At 36.7% G+C, this 23,857-nt stretch overlaps 1 protein-coding gene across 1 annotated transcript in view; it reads right to left on the bottom strand.

Annotated features, from left to right (window-relative positions):
- The window catches only part of GABRB1 (gamma-aminobutyric acid type A receptor subunit beta1), a gene marked incomplete at both ends in the record, with an annotated part of 415,773 nt that overhangs the window by 259,024 nt on the left and 132,892 nt on the right, over positions 1 to 23,857 (bottom strand). The window contains one exon of the mRNA XM_080917082.1: positions 2,038 to 2,258. Within this exon, the coding sequence (XP_080773208.1) occupies positions 2,038 to 2,258 (221 nt within the window). The remainder of the gene's footprint in view (positions 1 to 2,037; positions 2,259 to 23,857) is intronic.

Raw genomic sequence — 23,857 nt, 5'->3', positions numbered from 1 at the left:
AGTAGGTTGGTGTGTTCTTTGATGTGACTACTTAATAGAGTTCAAAAGGTGTAGTGGTGGAACGCATAAAGCACACCAAAGATTCGGAATATGTGTGTTTAAAGCTTTGCAAGAACACAACAAGGGGAAGTGAATGAAAAAAATATGCCAGGGCAGTCATAGCCACCTGGGACTGAAGCAACAGGAGCAGTGGAGTGAACTACACGTGAGTTCTTAGAGGTGGGGCATAAAGCACTTTTTAATATTTGCTGCAACAAGAGGGTTTCATAGAGCGATTGTAACTCATGTAATAAATGCTTATTTTGTGATTATCTTTGGAAGGTCACTGTCTGCTCATATATTAAAATCTACATAGGCTTGGCTTGCATCTGAAGAGTATAAAGCAGTGATGTATAACTTGGTAGGAGATATTTTTATTATCTATATTGGGGTGAGAAAAGAATTGATAAAGATATTTGAGAGGCAAGATACTTGAATTTTGGCTCATATTTGTCTATTGTTTCTTTGTGATATTTAGATATATTGTATCGTTTTGTGTCAATTTTCTCTTCTTTTCCTATTTTTACTTGAAAATGTAATACATTTATATGATTCATCTTCATCATATCTATCCTTCATATGCTTTTCAATCTCATGTCTTCTCTTAAAATTTCATATATATATTTATATGGATGTGGAATCATCTAATGAAGCATGAAGAATCTACTGGTGGCCATACTTCCAAACAAACCCAGAACAAAACAAAATTAACCCAACCAACAACACAACAACCAATCAATCAACAACTCAACAACCAACCAACCAACCAACAACCCAACAACCAGCCAACCAACAACTCAACAACCAACCAAGTAAACAAACAAAAACCTGGTGATCCTCTTTACTTCAGCAGCTGTCAACTAGTTAGATTTTTAAACTAGCTTGATTGAATCTGCTATGAATAAATGTATACAGCAGTCATAGCGTGTCCAGAAAATAGCATTTAAAGGTTCAAAACAATGGGTGTTCAACTACATGATTGTCCTGTGTTATCTTTCACGATGCAATTCCCATTCTTAGAGTCTGCCCATAATTTTTAAAATTCCTGAAGTAAAACTTGAAACTATGAGTTTTAACTTCGCTATTACCAAACACATAACTACACATTGTTTTCCAGAAAATCATTGGTGATAAACTCTATAGCTTTTCTTTGCTTTTCAAAGGCTGATCATTATCAAGATGTTACCAAAGCTTTAAATAAGTCACAATCTAGTTATATTGTTTTGTAAACATAGCAGTAAAATCTAAAATATAGCTGAAAATTTTAATTATTTAGTTATATAAAGAGTAATAATTCTTTACCTTCATGACTTGTTTTGAGCCACCTGAATTAAAAGAGGGTGAACCTATGTAGGAATAAATATGTAGCCAAGTAGTGTATAAAATACCCCTGTATATTTGATCAATGTTATTAGCACAATTGAATGATGAAAATTCATTTTAAACAAATGATACCCAAATAAACTAGAGAACTCTTTGGAAAATTCAGCCCCCCTTTAGCACTTGCAAAATGTCTCAAAAGATTTTAGCAAGAAACAAATACTTAAATATACAGGCAAAATATTAAAAATTGAAGGAAATAAAAATACCATGATGTTTTCAAAAGTATCCAAAAATTTCCAATTTCTTTAAGATCTGTTCTGTTTTCTTTCATAATTAACTATACACAACACTGAAAAGCTATCTCAGTTCTGTCCTGCTAGCCTTGAGACAATCATGCAACTGATTAAAAAGAGTATAGCTTTAAATCTATTTATAATAACAAATTTTACTACTTTGTTTATTATTTGATGATCCAGAAAGAACTTCTCACTTAGACTTGATGAGCAATGTTGTCTAAATTGAGGTTGCATAGACCCTAATATTATTTCTATCAAAAGACATTAACTTCAACCGCATATATAAGCAGTTCTCTTCCTTGAGTTCCTTGCTTCTACTTACTTCTAGAAAGATGATATAAAGCAATGCCATAAACCAAGGCAATAGGAAAGTATTTACCGTAGTCCATAGAGAACAGTTCCATCAGGATGAAGCCTGATCATTCGGTTTTTCACTGTGACCCCATGCACAAATGATTTCTTGTCATTGAGAAAGTAGGTGTCTGGTACCCAGAGTTGGTCAGCTACCCTGTTGTCAAGGGTCAAATTTAATGGGATTCCAGAATATGAAAGCCTCTTGTCCTTCCAAGACTGCTGGAAATACATGGTGAGTGTATAATCCTGTGAATAAAGAAACCAAATAGAAATTTCACCATCACAAGCACACTGGGTCAGTGGGAAGGCTTAGTGGGTTAAAATGCTTACAGTACAGATATGAAAGGCTGAGTTCACTTTCTGAAACTCATTTAAAGATGCAAAAGGAGAACAAACTCCACAAAGTTATTTTTTTAATTTACACATATGTGCTATAGGACACATGTTCCCTGATACAACATTATATACATAAACACCAATAAGAAATTAAATAATATATCTTATAAAAAGAATCTATGCATGTGGTATGGCAGATGTCTAGAGTTCTTTTCCATGTTCCCCAAAAGAGTACTTTGCAATTTATAGCTCCAAGCACAGAACAACATATACATTACAAGACCTGGGAAGTACCTAAATGAGGTATAAACAGTTCATCAAAATAGAGCAAATATATGTAACTTGATTTTAAGGTTGCAATTTATAAAAATAATTTCATAGGGAAATTCAAAAGGGAAAACCATGGAAGAAACCCAACAAAAATATTCACCCTGGATATCATTCTTTCAGTTTTTAAGTCTTTCCAGAGAGGAGCATTGCTCTGTAATAACTTAAAGTGTTTGCATATAAAAAAAGAAAGTGTTTTCAAATTCTAACACCTTTTGAGTGACTATTGCTCTATTTCACTCTTGAATGTTACCAATTGCCTTTCTGTAGATATTCATAGTGACTTACAACTTGGTCTATGTGTCCTGAACAGCTATTATAATCATATATAGATGAAGATAATTATGTATCCTGAAGACTGATGTCAATGGTATAAATGATCAAGTTTCTTTCTTATAGTATTTATGTCCCATGTGAAGAATGGATTTAGTTGAGTTGGATTTATACTTAGTAGTTTGCTTTCCTACACTCTGTAAGAGCTTATAGTGAGAATTTCTGACCACACTTTTCTCTGGCGATAGGTGTCAGAAATATCTGGCTTCAGGATGTGTAGAACCCTATAGAAAAAGAATGGTGATCAGTACCATAGTTCTTCAGCTAATGTCTCATCTTAAAGAATGATAACACGAATGTATAACTGACTATATAACCATGAATGTATATCTGGTTATCCCCTATAAAGTTCCTAACATGTAATTACATATTTCTAAAAAATATTAAATTTTAAGACAATTCTGATTCAACATATGCAATTTTAGCACCTTAAAACAGTATTTTCAGACCCACTCTCATGATTTACTCAGAAACAACCTTGCACTTGGTCAGAGACATTCCTACTTTTTTAAAGGCAATGATTTCTACTCTTCAATTCTAATCACACACAGAAGCTTTAAACACCCTGAAACAGAAGCTCACCTTCATATTTAGATGAACTCACCCCCCCACACACATATGTATAGTGTCTAGCAAGTAACAACAGGTAGTTGAGAGAGTAAATTAATGTTACTATAAATTATATGAATTGGTAACTTTCACAAAGGTGTGCATGTCCATATGTGAGGATGTGAGTGTATGCATAGTATGTATTTCAGTGTTATCCCCCTTCCATCTTTGGGGGCTCTTTATTTTCAGTGGAGAAATAAAAAACTATTTGCATGTAGTGACAGCTACGCCATACACAACCCAGCCTGATTTAAATAAACATTGAATAAAAATTACATCACATTTCTAAGTTAGGCAATGACATCCCCAATCTATAGTAAGAAACCATTTAAGGCAAAAACCCTGTTTGCTAATATACTACATTGATGGGTGATGGAACAAACCCTCCTTAAATATTGCAGTTCTAAACATTTTTCAAGTTAGTAGTCTGAATTGGGGCCTCATATTATGATTAAAAGAAATATAGGCACAGCCTCTGGTGATGGGATTGGGCCACACACACATCTCCAAAATTTTAAGCCAGAAATGTTTGTGTCCAAAAGAACAGGGACAAAAATAGAGCAGAGAATGAAATAAGGGCCACCAGGGACTGTCCCACCTGGGGATCCATCCTGCCTGAAGACACTAAACCAGACACTGTTGCTGTTGCCAAAAGGCATTTGCTGACAGGAACCTGGAATGACTGCTCCTTGGGAGGTCCAGCCAGCAACTGACCAATGCAGATGTGGATGTTTGGAGCCAATCATCAGTCTGAGCTCAGGGAACCTTGTAGGGGGTTAGTGGAAGGATTAGAGGAGCAGAGGGTGATTGCAACCCCATAGGAAGAACAACATCAGCTGGCTGGACCACCCAATGCTCCCAGCGACTAGACCACAAACCAAGGAGCGAATAGGGAAAGATACAGATACATAGGTAGCAGAGAATGGTCATGCCTAATATCAGTGGGAGGGGAGAGCCTTGGTCTTATGGAGGTTTGATGCCTCAGTGTAGGGGGATGCTGGTGGGGTGGGGTGGGAGAGATTGGGTGTGTGAAGGAATAATCTTATAGCAGCAAAGGGGAGAGACAAGAGAGAAGTTGTAGGATGGGGGCTTGGGAAGAGGTACCTGGGAAGTGGGTTATCATTTGAGATGTAAACAAATGGAATGGCTATTAAAAAAAGAAATATCAATAAATCATATTTATAACCTGAATAAAGCCCTTTTGGAGACACGATCATATAAATATGATGAACCATATGGAAAGGCCTAAAGTGTAACACTGTCTAATTTTTCTTCTCTCTCTATGATATGGCACAGAAGAAAATCTCTTTTTCTCTGGGCTTCGTTCTGGTTCTCACAGCCTCCTTCTATCCATTGCTTTTTGTTCACACAGTAATTATGGGTGATTGTCTAGTTACTCATGCAAACAAGCTATGGCAGACACATGAGGAATTATTTACTATAGACTTACTTTGCATACTTTATTATTCTTTTTTTTTTTGAAAAACTTTATTTTTTAAACTTTATTTTAAAAAACAAAGATAAAAAAATTTTAAACATTTTTGCGTAAATGTATACAAATACAATTGTGGCAGTGCTTGGCTTTTTTTTTTTTTTTGTTGTTGTTGTCTTTTTTTTTTTAAGGTTTGATACTCTGCATTAAGGTCCCACTATTTACAATGAGCAATACTTTATTATTCTTATCCATTTATAAAATGTTATCAGCCACATAGAACTATAATAAAACCTACAACCATATCTGGACATATCTGTTGCTTCTAAATTAAAAATGCAGAAAATGTTGTTTTTTACCACACATTTTATTTTTCCTGTTAAGTTTCCAGCAGTTCAAAGTGCAAATGCTCTAAAGAGTTTTGAAATTTCAGAAAGGAATTCTATCCTTTGGCCCAGAGCACTGAAAGAGTTCTGCTCTCAGATATGAATCTGTCAGTATTATATTCATCTGGTCTAGCTATACAAGCTACTCCTTAGGGGAAGTGCGATATTCTCTGACACTGAGTAAATTAATGGGATTAGTGGATGTGGGATTGCTAATGAAATTGGTCAAGCTAATTCAGCCATAAATGAATTCAATTCATTGAAAGGGAGTGTGTATCAAATCAGGGACACTCAATGAATGTTCACGGGAGATATTGTATTAAATAAAACTTGGTTTTCCTTTCTGGGGAATGAAATACACATTTAAATTTGGATCTGTAGTTTTATAGTCATTGAAGATTTCACTTTTCATAACACTTTTGATGACATCTGAAGAGAGGTCTGGCTGTGACAACTGGGTGGTGGTACTAGGCTCTGAGAGGAGATGATGGACTTCTTCTAAAAGCACTGCTGTGCACGTCACAGCTCTTACCTCAAAGAATTGGCTGCTTCAAAATATTCATAGTTAAAATCCTCTGGCACTTCATCAACCCTGAGAAACCTTGCCTTCAATGAAACAGTGTCTCTTTCAGCATCACTAAACACTTTAGAATCCTGCGTCATGGTTCCAGAAATATCTGAGCTTTTAACATATCTCTCATAATATTTGCTAAAGAATCCTAATACGAGATGGGCAGTAATTTGCTATTTTGCTATAATGGGGTATACTTGGTACTTGAACGTATTCAAGGATCTGGAAAAGAGGGAGTGGCTGATTATTTGCCTGTGTCAGCAGCACATGTCTCAGACAATGTAAGCAGAGATAATCTATTGCTTTAGCATCTAATAATATTGCATCCAGAAGGGTTTCAGAAACCATTATTCCTCTTTAAGCCGTTCTAAAATAAAAGTTGTATTTTGAGAAATTATCAAGGTTCTGGTTCAAACCATATTTTTATCTATTTTAATATGTGTTAGAAGAGGTTCTAAGTCAAATCCCTGTTCTCTATAAACCATTTTTGACAGCTTAGTCGAACTTTGAGATCTGTTCTTTCCTAAGCTATGTTCACTTTTTCTGACAGGTTGGTTAAAGTGAAGTGCTACATGATTACCTCCCACTACAACTTCTAGCAGTATTTTACCTAAAGCTCTGGTTGATAGAGTGTTTCCTACCTATAACTCCTAATAAGACAGTGAGGCATCTTACCTATAGTTCCTAACAATATTGTGAGATGTCATAACTACAGCTCATAACAAAATTGAGAGCACCTCATCGACAGCTCCTTCTCATGGACAGTATGCTACCTACACTCCTGCTGATAAGAGTATCCTATACATAGTTTGCTGATGGATAGTATCTTACCTATATCCCTGCTGATGGAAACTATCCCATCTACAGTCCCGCTGATAGACAGTGTATTATCTATAGATCTTAGCATGATGGAACATATTGCAAGTAAAGCTCTTGCTAGTGGAGAGTATTTGGTCTACAGCTCCAGCAGGTACAACATGGGCAAACTCTATATCATTAGGCTGTATACTCCAGTTTCAAGAATAGAGGTTAGATAGGTAACTAGGAACATCTGTTTTACATACATACCATAAGCATGTGACAGACTCCAAAAAAAAAAAAAAAAAAAAAAAAAAAAGATGGAGTCTCTGAGGAATTTATTACTTAGCAAATGTCTATGACACAAACTCAGTGAGACTGAGTTCAAGGTCCATGGCACATAATTAAGACTGCATTGTTGTATAAAACCAGGTTATAAAAATGGAAGCAAAGAAAGTTGAAAGGTAGAGGTCATTGTTTGTTATATAATGCATGAGAAAATGCACAATGGTCTACTTCTTTCCTTTCTTTTTATTGAATATTCTCTGCATTTACATTTCAAAAGTTATCCCTTTCCCCAATCCCATCTCCCTCCCCCTCCCATTGCCTCCATGAATGTGCCCTGTCTCCCAACCTCCCTCTCCCACCTCAGTGCCTTGGCATTCCCCTACATTGGAAAAACCAGCCTTTGCTGGACCAAAGGCCTCTCCTCTCATTGATGCCAGAGAATGCTATTTTCTGCTGCATATGCACCTGGAGCCATGAGTCTCTCCATGAAAACTCATTGGTTGGTGTTTCAGTCCCTGGGAGCTGTGGTGGGTTTGGTTAGTTAATAATCTTGTCCTTCCCATGGGGTTGCAGACCCTTTCATCTCCTTCAGTTCTTTCTCTAGCTCCTTCATCGGGGTCGCCGTGTTCAGTCTGATGGTTAACTGCCAGCACCCTCCTCTGTATCAGTATGGCTCTGGAAAACCTTTCTACTTCTGAGGTTTGGTGCATCTTCAGTGTATCTTCTACTTACGATCTTAATGATCTTGTTTTATCATATGGAATGTTACACTCCTTTGGCTACTCTTGACTAAAATTTTATGTTTTACAACTAGAAAAGAAGAATAATGATGCTGACAAGATTTTGTGAAATTCATTATATATATATAATTTATATATATAAAATGTCAAATGAAACCTCAAATTGGCTGACACTACACTTAATTTACTTATACAGTGGAAACATTATGAGTAATCTGAGAACCACAGGTGTTAAATGACTTCCAAATAAAGGCCACATGTTTGGAATCTGTGTGGCTTATGAACTAGAGGAAAACAGAGAGAGCTGGCAGACATAATTTGTATCAAGGCAACATCCTATGAACAAAAAATTGAAAGCTACTTAGAAAAGTCACCTCGAAGCCATCTGGTAACAATCAGCACACTGTACAATAGAAAGAGAGAAAGATCTATTATGTGTGTCCCAGAAAAATGAGTTCAGTTACAGTCTGATAAGTCAATTTAAACTACAGTAAAAATGAACCACAGAAGACTTGATTCTGATAGAATCTCTCAATTATGTGAATAGTTACCTAGCAGTAAAAAATCACACCATACAAAAAGTGTTCACTTTTCTATTTTCCAGCTTTTTTTTAACTTCTAAGTTAATCTGTGTTAGTTTCTGAGCTAATTTCTAAGTTAATTTCTAATTCTTCTTTTTATATTTTGAGTGTTACTTCAAATTTATTTATTTATTCATTTGTTTGTTTGTTTATGTTGTATTTATCTCTTAGCTATATTTTCCTAAAACACTTTAAAAAATATATGCATTGTCTAATGCCATTCTTTAGAAGGTGCCTGTTCAGCAGGTAGATCAGTGGAATAGAATCGAAGACCCAAGATTGAATTGAGAATCTATTATATAAACCCGTTTGAAAAGTTACCCGGCTTTGAAGTGATGTTTGTGATGGTGGTGGAGGAAAGAAGATGCCGGGGTGGTGGTAATTCCACCCAGGACAGCGGCAGTAGGGCAGGTGGAGTGAACCGCCTAAGAAGGGAATCCTGTGTAGGCTGCTTCAGGCAGACCGAGTGACAGAGTCTGTCTGCCCAGCTCCATAGTAACTGGTCCCCTGGGAGGGAGACCTCCTGGGGCTGATAAAGAGATAAGGCAGATTCTGTTAAATACTTACTGCAACATCTAACTATTATAAATAAGGCTGCTATGAACATAGTGGAGCATGTGTCCTTGTTAGATGTTAGAGAGTATTTTGGGTATATGCCAAGGAGTGGAATAGCTGGGTACTCAGGTAGTGCTAAGTTAAAATTTCTAAGGAACTGCCAGAATGTTTTCCAGAGTGGTTGTACGAGTTTACAATCCCACCAATAATGGAGGAGTGTTCCTCTTTCTCCACATCTTCACCAGCATCTGCTGTCACCTGAGTTTTTGATTTTAGTCATTCTGTCTGGTATGAGGTGGAATCTCAGGGTTGTTTTGATTTGCATTTACCTGATGACTAAGGATGTTGAGCACTTCCTTAGACGCTTCTCAGCCATTTGATATTCCTCAATTGAGAATTCTTTGTTTAGTTCAGTACCCCATTTTAAATAGGATTTTAAAATTTGATTTTTTGGAGTCTAACATCTTAAGTTCTTTGTATATATTGGATATTAGCTCTCTATCATATGTAAGATTGGTAAAGATCCTTTCCCTATCTGCTGGTCGCTGTTTTGTCTTATTGACCGTGTCCTTTACCTTACAGAAGGACATAAGTAATCTTATTTATACTTTTTTCCATAACAACTAGAAAAATACAGTGTTCAAATACATATATGCATATATCTGAATACAGACATACATGTGTATAGATAAATAAAACACTGGAAAATACAAAAGCATTTAGTTTTAGTTTCACCTTAATTGTATGTTATTTCATAAAAATGGAGTTGTACTGCAACAAATTATGATCTCTCTCTATTAAAAAACTGTTGTTTTAATCTAAGAAAGGGAAAAAGAAAAGGAATCTCTTAATTGTTTGCTATAATCACAGAGCAATGCCAGATGGCGAGAAGGAAACAATGTAATATATATTTCTTACTCGAGCAAGATATAGACCATATGGAGAGACGTAGCCTTGTTTATTTCTAGGTACCTCAATTCTATTAGTAATATAAGCAGATAATGGCCTGTACTTCCTCAAACTTTAAGCACTCAGAAAACTCAATGTGACTCTCCTTTTCTTACCTTACATCTCTATAGTCAGGAAACCACACTATCGATTGGACTATATTTGTTTAATTGCCTACAGAACAAATAACAATTAATTTAACACAGCAATGATGGCAAAAGATGGGAAGGAAATGGAAATGAATGGAATCTTTAAGTCAACACTTGATGACTGAATTAAGGTGATGGATAAGAAGGGAGTATCATGAAGCCTACCAGGTTTGTGACCCCTGTGAGTAAGCAAGACCCAGTAAGAGTTCTTGACGACTAGGTGCTAACACTGACCATGTCCTGTATGTAAGTTGTATTGTGTGTGTGTGATTAGCACATACATGCAGAGGAGCCAAGTAAGTCATTAGGAGTCAGAGCTTGAAAGAACAGATCTAGGGAGAAATACAACCATGAAAACCATGAGTGATAGGTGGATAGAAATAGTTTGCTTACCACAGAAGTCTTGAGAGTGTAGAAGAGGATGAAACCCTAGGGTATTTGATTTCGGGAGTTAGTCATTCACTCTTTTGAGCACATCTAACACTCCTTATTTCCTTGGATGTTAGTATTTCCTGAATGATTTTCTGATAATTTCTGTCTCAGTTGATTCAGAGCTACGCAAAGTGATTGTTCATAGTTCTGTGTAACAGGGGATATAGATGAGCAAACATGTTTGTTGAAATGGGAATTAAGTGGTGTAGTGTGTTTGAGTCACTTTATGTCAGTGCTTCTTGTACCAGTGTTAGCTAATCAGACTGCATTACAATTCTGCAGCATTTGCTCACCCTCAAACAACATTATTGCAGAATAATACATAAATTTAGATAATTAATATCCAGAATTTCTGTTCATTACCAATTTAAATGGATCTATAATTCTAGCAAAAATATCAAATAACATTTTTTTTTCAGAAGTAATAAAACTATGTGTAACTTCTCTAGACATTAATAGTAATTTTATTCAAAACACCAATAGATAATAGTTTATACTATATCAAATGAAATTTCACACATTTAGCTAGAAATAAAAAAGTATATTGAAAGTATATTCTTCTTTCCTTTATCTTCTTCTTGCTCTTCTTCCTCTTCCTTCTCCTTTACTTCCTCCTCTTCTTCTTTTATTGGAACTTTATTGTTAACTTTACCCAGTGAAGTTTGGGATTCACTTACAAGGAATCAAATAATCAAATTAATTAAACATTAAATTTGTAAATTGTTTTTATTAGATAATTTATTTATTTACATTTCAAATGCTATTTGCTTTCGTGGTTTCTGCTCCAGAACCCCCCATCTTGCCTCCCTCCTGCTGCTTCTGTGAGGGAGCCTCCCACCCACCCATCAACAGCTGCTTCCCTACCATGACATTCTCCTGCACTGAGGCATTGAGCCTTCCCTGGACCAAGGACATTTCCTCCCATTGATATCCAACAAGGTCATCCTCTGCTATATCTCAGCTGAAGCTGTGGGTCCCTCTATGTGTACTCTTTGGTTGGTGGTTTATTCCATGGGAGTCTGGGGGATCTTGTTGATTAATATTTTTGTTCTTCCTATAGGGTTGCTAGCCCCTTCAGCTCCTTCAGTCCTTTCTCTAACTCCTCCATTGGGGACCCTCTACTCAGTCCAATGGTTGGCTGCCAGTATTCACCTCTGTATTTATCAGGCTCTGGCAGAACCTCTCAGAAGAAAGCTATAACAGGCTCCTGTCAGAAAGCACTTCCTGGCATCCACAATATTGTCTGGTCTTGGTGTCTGCATGTGGGATGGATCCTGGGGCAGTCTCTGGATGGCCTTTCCTTTAGTTTCTGCTCCATACTTCATCTCGGTATTTCACTCCTTGAGTATTTTGTTCCCAGTACTATGAAGGACTGAGGCAGTTTCCCTTTGGTCTTACTTTTTCTTGAGCTTCATGTGGTCTGTAAATTGTATCTTGGGTATTCTGAGCTTATGGACTAATATCCACTTATTACTGAGTACATACCATGTGTGTTTTTTGTGACTGGATTACCTCACTCAGGATGATATTTTCTAGATCTATCCATTTGCCTAAGAATTTCATCAATACGAAAATACTCATTAAAATTCTCACAAACCAAAAAACATCAAAGCAGTCATCTATCATGATCGAGTAGGCTTCATCCCGGGGATGCAGGGGTCACTCAATATATGAAAATCCATCAACATAATCCATTATAGAAAAAAAATTCAAAGAAAAAAACCACATGATCTTAAAAATAATCTTCTCATAAATTACAATGGCAATTTGTATTGTAAGAATGAAACCTTTAAGCTGCCCATTTGGTTTGAATAACCAATCGGAGTTTTCATTCCTACAAAAAGCTTATTCTCTGTTTCCTAGCAATCTTTAGTTATTAAAGTTTCTTGTTTAGTGTCAGCCATGTGGGCATTCCCCTTTCTGCAATTTGGCTAGTTGTGGTTTTCTATATTGCTCCAAATGAGCATATACATACAAGCAACATTAAATGGAGTCATCACATTCTACTTACATACTTATGCATGTTATATGTAGCAATCAAAATAAAAGAAGAAAGAGGCTAGGAATCTGAGAGGGGGCGAGGCAGAAAATGGCAAAATGAAGGAGAATGAAGGCTGACTTGATGTAATTATATTTTAGATAAAATGCATACACCTTAAGTAAACATATTAAATAAACAAATATTTTACATTCAATTAAAAAACACATGATCATTTCATAAGATACAGCAGAGAAAGCATTTGACAACATTCAACACCTCTTCATGATAAAAGCCTTGGAAAGATCAGAATTCAAGATTGACCTAAATGTAGTAAAAGCAATATACAGCAAACCAGTTATCAACATCAAACTAAATGGAGAGGAACTTGAAGCAATCCCTCTAAAATCAGGGACTAGACAAGGCTGCTCACTTTATCCCCACCCTTTCAATATAGGATTTGAAGTTAGAATTAGAAATTCTAAATTGGAAAACAAAAGCATGCCAAAGACATACAAATTGGAAAGGAAGAAGTCAAAATATAACCATTTTCAGATGATATGATAGTATACTTAAGTGGCTTCAAAAATTCCACCAGAGAATTCCTAAACCTGTTAAATAATTTTAGCAAAATGGCTGGATATAAAATTACTACAAACAAATCATTGGCCTTCCTCTACTCAAAGGATAAACAGGACGAGAAAGAAATTAACAAATGATATCAAGTTCCTTGGTGTGACTGTAACCAAGCAAGTGAAAGATCTGTATGACAAAAACTTCAAGTCTCTGAAGAAAGAAATCACAGATCTCAGGAGAAGGAAAGATCTCTTATGCTCATGGATTGGCAGGATTAATATAGTAAAAATGGTGATCTTGCCTAAGGCAATTTACAGACTCAGTGAAATCTCCATCAAATTCTAACTCAACTCTTCATAGCATTAGAAAGAGCAATTTGCAAATACATTCAGAAAAACAAAAAACCCAGGACAGTTAAAACTATTCTCAAGAATAAAAGAACTTTTTTTTATTTGTTTTTTTAAATGACTTTATTTTACAAAACAAAGATAAATGTACAGATTTTAAACATTTTTTGCTTAAAATTATACTTTTTTGTCAGTACTGTTTTTTCAGATATTAAAATAATTTTAACATAAAACTCTGTGAATATATTTTTTAGTTAGTACTTGATTTTTTAAAGGGCTTGACAGTATGCATTGAAAAGCTAATAGTTACAATGAGCGTAAAGTACATGCAAAACAAAACGCAACATGGAAATAGTCAAAGTCTTCTTGTTTTGTAAATATATATTTTTTGTTTTCTTTATCTTGGACTTCATATAGTCTGTGAGTTGTTTCTGGGGGAGTGCAGGCCTCTGGGGTTAGCATCCCAATATCAGTGACTGCATATTATGTCTGTTCTTTTGTGACTGGGTTATCTCACTCAGGATGATCTTCTCTAGATGCAGCCATTTTTTTAAGAATTTGGTTAAGTCATTGTTTCTGGTGGCTGAGTAGTATTCCGTTGAGTATATGTACCACAATTTTTGTATCCATTCATCTACTGAAGGACATCTGGGTTCCTTCCAGCTTCTGGCTATTATAAATAGAGCCGCTATGAACATTGTGGTGCATATATCTTTGTTGTGTATTAAAGTGTCTCTGGGGTATATGCCCAGAAGTGGAATAGCTGGGTCTTCAGGTAGTACTATATCCAATTTTCTGAGGTATCGCCAGACAGATTTCCAGAGTGGTTGTATTAGCTTGCAACCCCACCAACAGTGGAGAAGTGTTCCTCTTTCTCCGCAGCCTCGCCAGCATCTGCTGTCATCTGAGTTTTGGATCTTGGCCAATCTGACTGGTGTGAGGTGGAATCAGGGTTGTTTTGATTTGCATTTCCCTGATGGCTAAGGATGTGGAGCACTTCCTCAGATGTTTTTCGGTCATTCGGTGTTCCTCAACTGAAAACGTTTTGTTTAGCTCAGTACCCCATTTTTAATAGGGTTATTTGATTCTCTGGTGTCTAGCTTTTTGAGTTCCTTGTATACCTTGGATATTAGGCCTCTATCTGATGTGGTGTTGGTAAAGATCTTTTCCCATTCTGTTGGTTGCGGTTTTGTTTTCTTGACAATGTCCTTAGCCTTACAGAAACTTTGCAATCTCATTAAGTCCCATTTGTTAATCTTTGACCTTAGAGCTTGAGCCATTGGTGTTTTGTTCAGGAAATTTTCTCCTGTGCCTATGTGTTCTAAGGTTTTCCCTAATTTCTCATCTAATAGTTTCAGTGTATCTGGTTTAATGTGGAGATCTTTGATCCACTTGAACTTGGGCATTGTACAAGGAGATAAAAAAGGGTCTATTTTCTTTCTTTTGCATGCTGAGTGCCAGTTGGACCAGCACCATTTGTTGAATGGCCTGACCTTTTTCCATTGAATGTTTACTACTCCTTTGTCAAAAATCAGGTGACCATATACATGAGGGCTCATTTCTGGATCTTCTATTCTATTCCATTGATCCACCTGCCTATTTCTGTACCAGTACCATGCAGTTTTCAGCACAATTGCCTTGTAATATAGCTTGAGGTCAGGGATAGTGATTCCCGCAGATGTTTTTTTGTTGTTGAGGATGGATTTAGCTATTCTAGGTCTTTTGTTATTCCATATGTACTTGCACATTGATTTTTCCAATTCCATAAAGAACTGGGTTGGAATTTTGATGGGGATTGCATTGAATCTGTAGGTTGCTTTTGGTAGGATGGCCATTTTTAAGATGTTGATCTTTCCAATCCATGAGCATGGGAGATCTTTCCACTTTCTGAGATCCTCCTGAATTTCTTTCTTTAAAGGTTTGAAGTTCTTGCCATACAGGTCCTTCACTTGCTTAGTTAGAGTCACACCAAGGTATTTTATAGTTTTTGTGACAATTGTGAAGGGTACCTTTTCCCTAATTTCTTTCTCCACATGTTTGTCCTTTGAGTATAGGAAGGCTACTGATTTGTTCGAGTTAATTTTGTATCCAGCCACTTTGCTGAACTTGTTTATCAGCTGTAGGAGTTCTCTGGTGGAATTTTTGGGGTCACTAAAGTACACTATCATGTCATCGGCAAAGAGTGATGTTTTTATCTCTTCCTTTCCGATTTGTATGCCCTTGATCTCCTTTTGCTGTCTAATTGCTCCAGCCAGGACTTGCAGTACTATGTTGAATAGGTAGGGGTGAGTTGGCAACCTTGTCGATTCCCTGATTTTGGTGGGATTGCTTCAAGTTTCTTGCCATTAAGTTTGATGTTGGCTGTTGGTTTGCTGTATATTGCTTTTATTATGTTTAGGTATTGACCTTGGATTCCTGTTCTTTCCAGGACTTTTAACATGAAGGGGTGTTGGATTTTGTGAAATGCTTTCTCAGCATCTAGTGAGATGACCATGTGATTTTGATCTTTGAGTTTGTTTATATGGTGGATTACATTGATGGATTTCCTTATATTAAACCATCCCTGCATCCCAGGGATGAAGCCTAGTTGGTCATGATGAATGATCGTTTTAATGTGTTCCTGGATTCGTTTTGCAAGGATTTTGTTGAGTATTTTTGCATCAATGTTCATAAGTGAGATTGGTCTGAAGTTCTCTTTCCTTGTAGGGTCTTTGTGTGGTTTAGGTACGAGGGTTATTGTTGCCTTAAAAAATGAGTTAGGTAGTATTCCATCTGATTCTATCTTTTGGAATAGTTTGGAGAGTATTGGTGTTATATCTCCAATAAATGTCTGATAGAATTCTGCACTGAACCCGTCTGGACCTGGGCTTTTTTTGTTTGGGAGACTTTTGATGACTTCTTCTATTTCTTTAGGTGTTATAGGGTTATTTAGATGGTTTACTTGGTCCTGATTTAACTTTGGGATCTTGTATCTGTCTAGGAATTCATCCATTTCCTCCAGATTTTCCAATTTTGTGGAGTATAAGTTTTTGTAGTAGGATCTGATGATTTCTTGAATTTCCTCAGTTTCAGTTGTTATGTCCCCACTTTCCTTTCTGATGTTGTTATTTTGTATACTCTCTCTTTGCCCTCTAATTAGTCTTGCTAGGGGTTTATCAATCTTGTTGATTTTCTCAAAGAACCAACTCTTGGTTTTGTTGATGTTTTCAATGGTTCTTTTTGATTCTATTTGGTCTATTTCTGCCCTAATTTTGATTATTTCTTGCCATCTACTCTTTTTGGGTATATCTGCTTACTTCTGTTCTAGGGCTTTTAGCTGTGCTGTCAGGTTGCTGATGTAAGCTCTCTCCAGTTTCTTTTTGGAAGCACTTATGGCTATGAATTTTCCTCTCAGTACTGTTTCATTGCATCCCATAGGTTTGGGTATGTTGTGTTTTCGTTTTCGTTGAATTCTAGAAAATCCTTAATTCCTTTTTTTATTTCTTCTTTGACCCTGCTATCGTTTAACAGAGCGTTGTGTTGTTTAGTTTCCATGTGTATGTGGGCTTTTTGTTGTCTTTGTTGTTGTTAAAGACCAGCCGTAGACCATGGTGATCTGAGAGGATGCATGGGAGTATTTCAATCTTCTTATATCGATTGAGGCTCGCTCTGTGTCCAATTATGTGGTCAATTTTCGAGAAGGTGCCATGGGGTGGTGAGAAGAAGGTGTATTCTTTTACTTTAGGATAATATGTTCTAAATATATCTATTAATTCTAGTTGGTTCAAAGTCTCTGCTAGTTTTGCAGTGTCCTTGTTCAGTTTCTGTTTCCATGATCTGTCCATTGGTAAGAGTGGGGTATTAAAGTCTCCCACTATTATTGTGTGGGGTGAAATGTATTTTTTGAGCTTTAGTAGGATTTCTTTCATGAATGTGGGTGCTTTTTTATTTGGAGCATATATGTTAAGGATTGAGAGTTTCTCCTGACAGATTTCCCCGGTAATGAGTAAAAAGTGTCGTTCTTTATCTTTTTTGATAACTTTTGGTTGGAAATTTACTTTATTCGATATTGGAATAGCCACTCCAGCTTGCTTCTTGGAGCTGTTTGTTGGAAGTTTTTTTCCCACCCTTTAACTCTGAGATAGCGTCTGTCTTTGTCTCTGAGATGAGTTTCCTGTATGCAGCAAAAGGCTGGATTTTGTTTATGTATCCAGTCTGATAGTCTATGTCTCTTTATTGGTGAGTTGAGTCCATTTATGTTAATAGATATCAAGGAATAGTTGTTTCTGTTTCCTGCCATTATTGCTTTTTTGGGTTGAGTTGTGTCTGTGTCTTTTTCTTCTTTTAGTTTTCTTGTTTAGGAGTTTTTTTGTTTTTACTAGGCTGTATTTTCCCTCATTATATTGGGTTTTCCACCTATAATTCATTGTAGTGCTGGGTATGTGGTCAGATATTGTGTAAATTTTGATTTGTCTTGAAATATCTTCATCTCTTTATTGATGGTGATTGATAGTTTTGCTGGGTATAGCAGCTTGGGCTGGCACTTGTGTTCTCTTAGGGTGTGCATGATGTCTGTCCAGGCTCTTCTAGCTTTCATAGTCTTTGTTGAGAAATCGGGTGTGAGTCTGATTGGCCTGCCTTTATATGTTACCTGACCTTTTTCCCTTTTGTTTTTAGTATTCTTTCTTTGCTTTGGGCACTTGATGTTTTTACTATTATGTGTTGGGAGGTATTTCTTTTCTGGTCCAACCTATTTGGAGTTCTAAAGGCTTTTTTTATGCTCGTGGTCATCTCATTCTTGAGGGTAGGGAAGTTTTCTTCTACGATTTTGTTGAAGATATTTACTGTGCCTCTTAGTTGATACTCTTCTCCCTCTTCTATTCCTATTATCCTTAGGTTCGGTCTTCTCATTGTGTCCTGGATTTCCTGGACATTTTGGGTTAGGAGCTTTTTGTTTTTTGTATCTTCTCTGGATGTTTTGTCTATGTTTACAATGTTGTCTTCTGCCCCCGAGATTCTCTCTTCCATCTCTTGTAATCTATTGGAAATGCTTGCTTCTGTGATTCCTGATTTCTTTTTTAGGTGTTCTACCTCTAGGGTTATCTCTTTTTGTGTTTTCTTTATTGTGTCAATTTCTGTTTTAAATTCCCTCTTTCATTCCTTCATCTCTTTGATTCTGTTTTCCTCTAGTTCTTTGAGTTCTTTGAGGGTTTTTCTTGTTTCCTCTTTAAAAGCTTCTGAATCTTTTTGCTTTTCCTCCTTTTCTTGTTTAAGTATCTCTATCAGCACCTTGAGGTATGATTTCAGGTCTGTGTCTTCTTTTTCTGGAGTGTTTGGAATTCCAATGTTTGCTGTTATGGGAGAGCTGGTTCTGGTGTTGCCAGGTTGTCTTTGTTTCCTTGGAATATACTCTTTCTCTTTCCTCTTGCCATTTTGTTGTCAGTGATATGTTCTTGCCTTTCCCTTGTATCTGGTCTGTGTCCCTGGATCTCCACTGGTCCAGGTGGCAGATGGGTCGAGCCCTGTTCTATGCCTCAGAGTCATCGGGTGGGAACAGAAGTTCCAAAGTTCTATTCCTGGTCGCTGGATCAGACAGGGCGGGGCAGGCAAGGCAGGGGGTGCACTTTCCGTGTGCACTCTGCAGAGATCTCTCTGCTCCTTGGCAGCTCAGGTCTCCCACCCACCAGTTGCTCAGCCTCTACGAGCCGCCGTTCCGGGTAAAAATAAAAGAACTTTTGGGGTAATCAGCAACTCTGACCTCAAGCTATATTACAGAGTAATAGTGACAAAAACTGCATAGTATTGGTACAAAGACAAGCAGGTAGATCAATGTAATAGAATTTAAGGCACAGACAAAACCCTACAAAACTATGATCATTTGATCTTTTACAAAGGAGCTAAAGTCATCCAGTAGTAAAAGGACAGCATTTTCAATAAATGATACTGGTTAAACACACAGAAGAAATCAAATCAATCCATTCTTATCTCTTTTCCAAGCTCAAGTGAATCAAAGACCTCAATATAAAACCAGATACATTGAAATTAATAGAAGAGAAAGGATAGAAGATCCTCTCACACATGGGAACAGAAAAAATTTACCTAAACACTAATGGCTTATGCTTTAAGATATAATAAATAAATGGGACCTCATAAAATTGCAAAGTTTTGGTAAGGCAAAAAATACTGTCATTAGGACAAAATGGCAAATAACAAATTGGAAAAACATCTTTGACAATATTACATCTGATAGAGGGCTAATATCGAATATACATATAGAAAGAACTCAAGAAGTTAGACTCCAGAGACCCAATTAACCCTGTTAAGATATAGGATACAGAGCTAAACAAAGAATTCTCAAGTGAGAAATTCTGAATGTTGCATAAGCACCTAAAAAAAGTTCAACCTTTTTGGACATCAGGGAAATGCAAATCCAAAACAACCTGAGATTACACCTCACAGCAGTCAGAATGGCTAAGATCAGAAACTCAGGTGACAGCAGATGCTGGCAAGGATGTGGCGAAAGAGAAACATTCCTCCACAATTGGCAGGGTTGTAAACTGGTACAACCACTTTGGAAATCAGTTTGGCAGTTCCTTAGAAAATTGGACATAGTACTACCCGAGGACCCAGCTATACATCTCCTAAGCATATACCCAAAGACTCTCCAACATCTAACAAGGACACATGCTCCACTATGTTCATAGCAGCCTTATTTATAATATCTAGAAGCTGGAAAGAACACAGATGGCCTTCAACAAAGTAATGGATACAGAATTGTGGTACATATACATAATGGAGTACTACTCAGCAATTAAAATAAATGAGTTCATGACATTCCTAGGCAAATTGATGGAACTTGAAGCTATCATCCTGAGTGATGTAACCCAATCACAAAAAGCACTCATGGTATGTGATCACTTATAAGTGAATACTTGTCTCCCTCCCCCAAAAAAGGCTCAAAATACCCAAGAAACCATTCACAAAACTTATGAAGCTCAAAAAAAAAGAAGGCCATAATGTGAATGTCTCAGTCCTTCTTATAAGGGAGAACAAAACAGGGGAGAAAATCCAAGCCCAAATAGAGAAGCAGGGATTGAAGAAAAAAATCTAAAGAAACTGCCTCACTTAAAAAACCCCATCCACATGCAGCCACCAAACCCAAGCACTATTGTTGATGCCAAGAAGTGTTTACTAGCAGGACCCAGACATGGATGTGTCCTCAGAGGCTCTTCCAGAGTCATATAGACTCAAATGAGGATGCTTGCAGCTAAACATCAGACTGAGCACAGGGACCCCAATGAAAGACCTAGAGAAAGAACTGAAAGAGCTGAAAAGTTTGAAACCTCATGGGAAGAACAACATCATCAACCATCAAAGGCACTGAGGTAGAGAGGGTGATTGTAAGAGGGAGCACTTTCATTTCATGTAAGCAAGTTGAGGTTGAGGATGGAGGGGAGTAGGGGGAAGAGTATAACATTTGAAATGTAAATACAGAGAATACCCAATAAAATTGGAAAAAATAAAACCATAAATTTGCGTGTAGCACCCTATATTGGGTTCCTCAGTTCCAGGGGTTGACTGAAAACTAGTTTTCATTTTCTCTAATGCTTAAGTTCCAGAAGAAATAAAAATAAGATTCACTGAAACCTAATTATATATTCAGTATATGATGGTTTTCCCTGATCAACTGGAACTAGAATAAAAACATCACACAGAATGAGGTCATATAAGCCCAGCCAGACAAACATCTTGTGTGATTTCTCATAGGAGAGTCATAGTTCTAAATCCTCAGATGTAAAACACACACACACACACACACACACGTTTAAATAAAAATCTCATCTAGGTTGACAATGTTCTATCAAAGAACAAAAGTTCATCTTACAAAATCTTTAACATTAGGCATAAGAAGCCCACTTTTGAAATGGTAAGCAGAGCTGTTAAAGATACTTGCAAGTCATTACAAACTACAGATATTGCCCTTGGTTGCCCAAGAATTGGAAGGTAAGTTACTATTGTTAAAGGTACCATGCACTTCAGAAACATAGCTCAGAGACCCAGATCTCAACTGAGGACTAGCTTTCATAATACCAGAAAGTACATTGCAACCTTCAAAAAAGATAGAACCAACCAAGAGCCAAATTCATCTAGGATGCTCACTAGAACCAAAGCTAGAACATTAAGACACAATTACCTTATCGGTGCAGTAGTAGCATGCATACCTTGCTGGAAACTAAGAGCTCTCTAATTGCACTTAGAATGTAGATGTAACTTTCATTTGCCAGATGTAATTGTCATCTTGGAGGCCTACTGTTGAATAAGCTCACCCTTACCAGTTCTTTCTGAACTCTGACTGTCTAGTTCAACTTAGTTATTTTGGCTTAAACTTCTCTCTAAGTTTTGCTTGCCTCAAACTAACTCTTGGAATCTGTTCTGGTGATATAATACTATACACATAGATTAGTGCCTTGTTCAGCTATTGTCAGAGAAGCTTCCTCCTGCAGTAGATGGGAGCAAATCTATTGACAAAACACAGACAGTGAGAATCGTTGGAGCACTAATCCCTAGGAGGGATGTCTCTATCATATCCATCCTTTCATAGCTCACAGGACCATGTGGAAAAGGATTGCAAGAGCAAGTTAGAATGGAGGGAGGGCACAAAAAGGACAAGACCCTCTAAATAAACTGAATAAATCTCATATGAACTCAGAGATGTCAGCAGCAAGCAGAGTGCCTGCATGGGTCTGCAGTTTAGTGTTTTCATGGGATTCCTGAGTGTGTGAACAAGTGTGTTACACACTCCTATGCCTTCTCCGGGACAATTTTTCTTCTGTTAGTTTGTCTTCTCCGACTTCTAGGTGATAGATTACATATTATTTTAATGTATTTTTTCATGTTTTTAAAAATGAAGGGATGAGTGAGTGGATGAAAACCTAGTCCACACTAGGTTAGCAAATGAACTGGCTCTTATATCTGTTGGGAAAGGGAAAAGTCAAGACACTGGATTTATCAACCACCCCAGGAAAGGTTTCCCATTAAGGTGTAGGTGACCGATACATGGATACATGACTAGATTTCATAGGTTTCTATATTGTTTGGATTGAATTGTGTGTGTGTGTGTGTGTGTGTGTGTGTGTGTGTGTGTGTTTGTGTGTGTCTGTGTGTGTATGTGTGTATATATTTTGCATGTGTGTATGCATGCACCTGATGAGCTTCTATTTGGTTACAGTTTGGTTGTTTTTGTTCTTTGGGTTTCTTGTTCAGATGTGGCTTTACTTATTTACTTTTGTGTTTTCGGGGAGTTGATATTGCATTGGGTTTTTGATTATTTTTTGAAAAAAAAAACAAAGTGGGGTGGGTAAAGAGAGAATCTTAAAGGACTTGGAGTTATATTTCATATATTTCAAAAATATGCTTAAATTTAAAAATTGTTTCAAATAATAGGAATATGATAATAAAATCTACCATATCTCACATTAGTTGATACAAAAGACTTTAACTTTTGGTTCAGCACTGTCCTCATCATTTAACAGAATTTTCAGAATGTTGCCTGAGGACTTTTCTAGTCAATTTTCAGTGATTTGAGAAATACTGGAGTGGTTCCAGGAAAGAATGTGGCACATTTCCCATTGTTCTCCAACATTCATTTTTTTCTTACTCCCCTTCTCTCTATCCCCCAAATCTATATCTATTCCTCCTATACAGTTAAAGCCTACTTATTTAAGATAAGTAAAAAGTAAAATCATTCGAAGTATAATAGCCAAATCATCAAAAGACTAAAATTTGCAAAATATTGACATCTCTTATCTCCATCACACCTCTAGTCATTTATCTTTGACATAAATCAAACCATACTTTATATATAGTTTACTTAACATCAGATAGTAAGATTTTAGTTGGAGTTTGTATGCTGTTTCTGGAATTTAGCCTCTAAATCCTTCTAGTGTTAAAATGTATAAGCTTGTCTTTATGATTATACATGCTGGAGCCATTCAGCCTCATGCAACCTTTTGATATTGTGATCTGACACTGTAATCTATAATGGGGAGAGGCTGAATTTATAGCTATGCCGGGCTGCATGCAGCCTATAAAGGATGGGCAATACTTGGTTGCTGAAACTGCTAAGTGATTAAAAATGGACTTTCAGGTAGCTTTGTTAAGTAAATTTCCATTAAGCTGGACACTGGTCCCCGAAGAAATAAAATAATTTAGTGGGAATGCAGAGTGGAACTTATCTTAGGGGTGGTTGGGGCTGGGGTTTAAAGAGCGTCAAGTGAACGATGCCTCATTGTCAAGTATACAGATGCAAACTCTAAAATTATCTAGGTATTAAACTTGTATGAACTGTTTTGCCTGACAATACATTTTACACTTTCCACATATGTGACTTGAGGGAGAAATTGTTCTGACTCCACAAGAAAAGGATATTGTAAGCATCTTAAAGAAGATCCTCCCAAGTTCTGTCATGCGTGTCCCTCCC

This window comes from Micromys minutus (assembly GCF_963924665.1).
Source record: "Micromys minutus genome assembly, chromosome: 1".
Taxonomy (NCBI): domain Eukaryota; kingdom Metazoa; phylum Chordata; class Mammalia; order Rodentia; family Muridae; genus Micromys; species Micromys minutus.
This window is presented reverse-complemented; position numbering and strand designations above follow the sequence as displayed.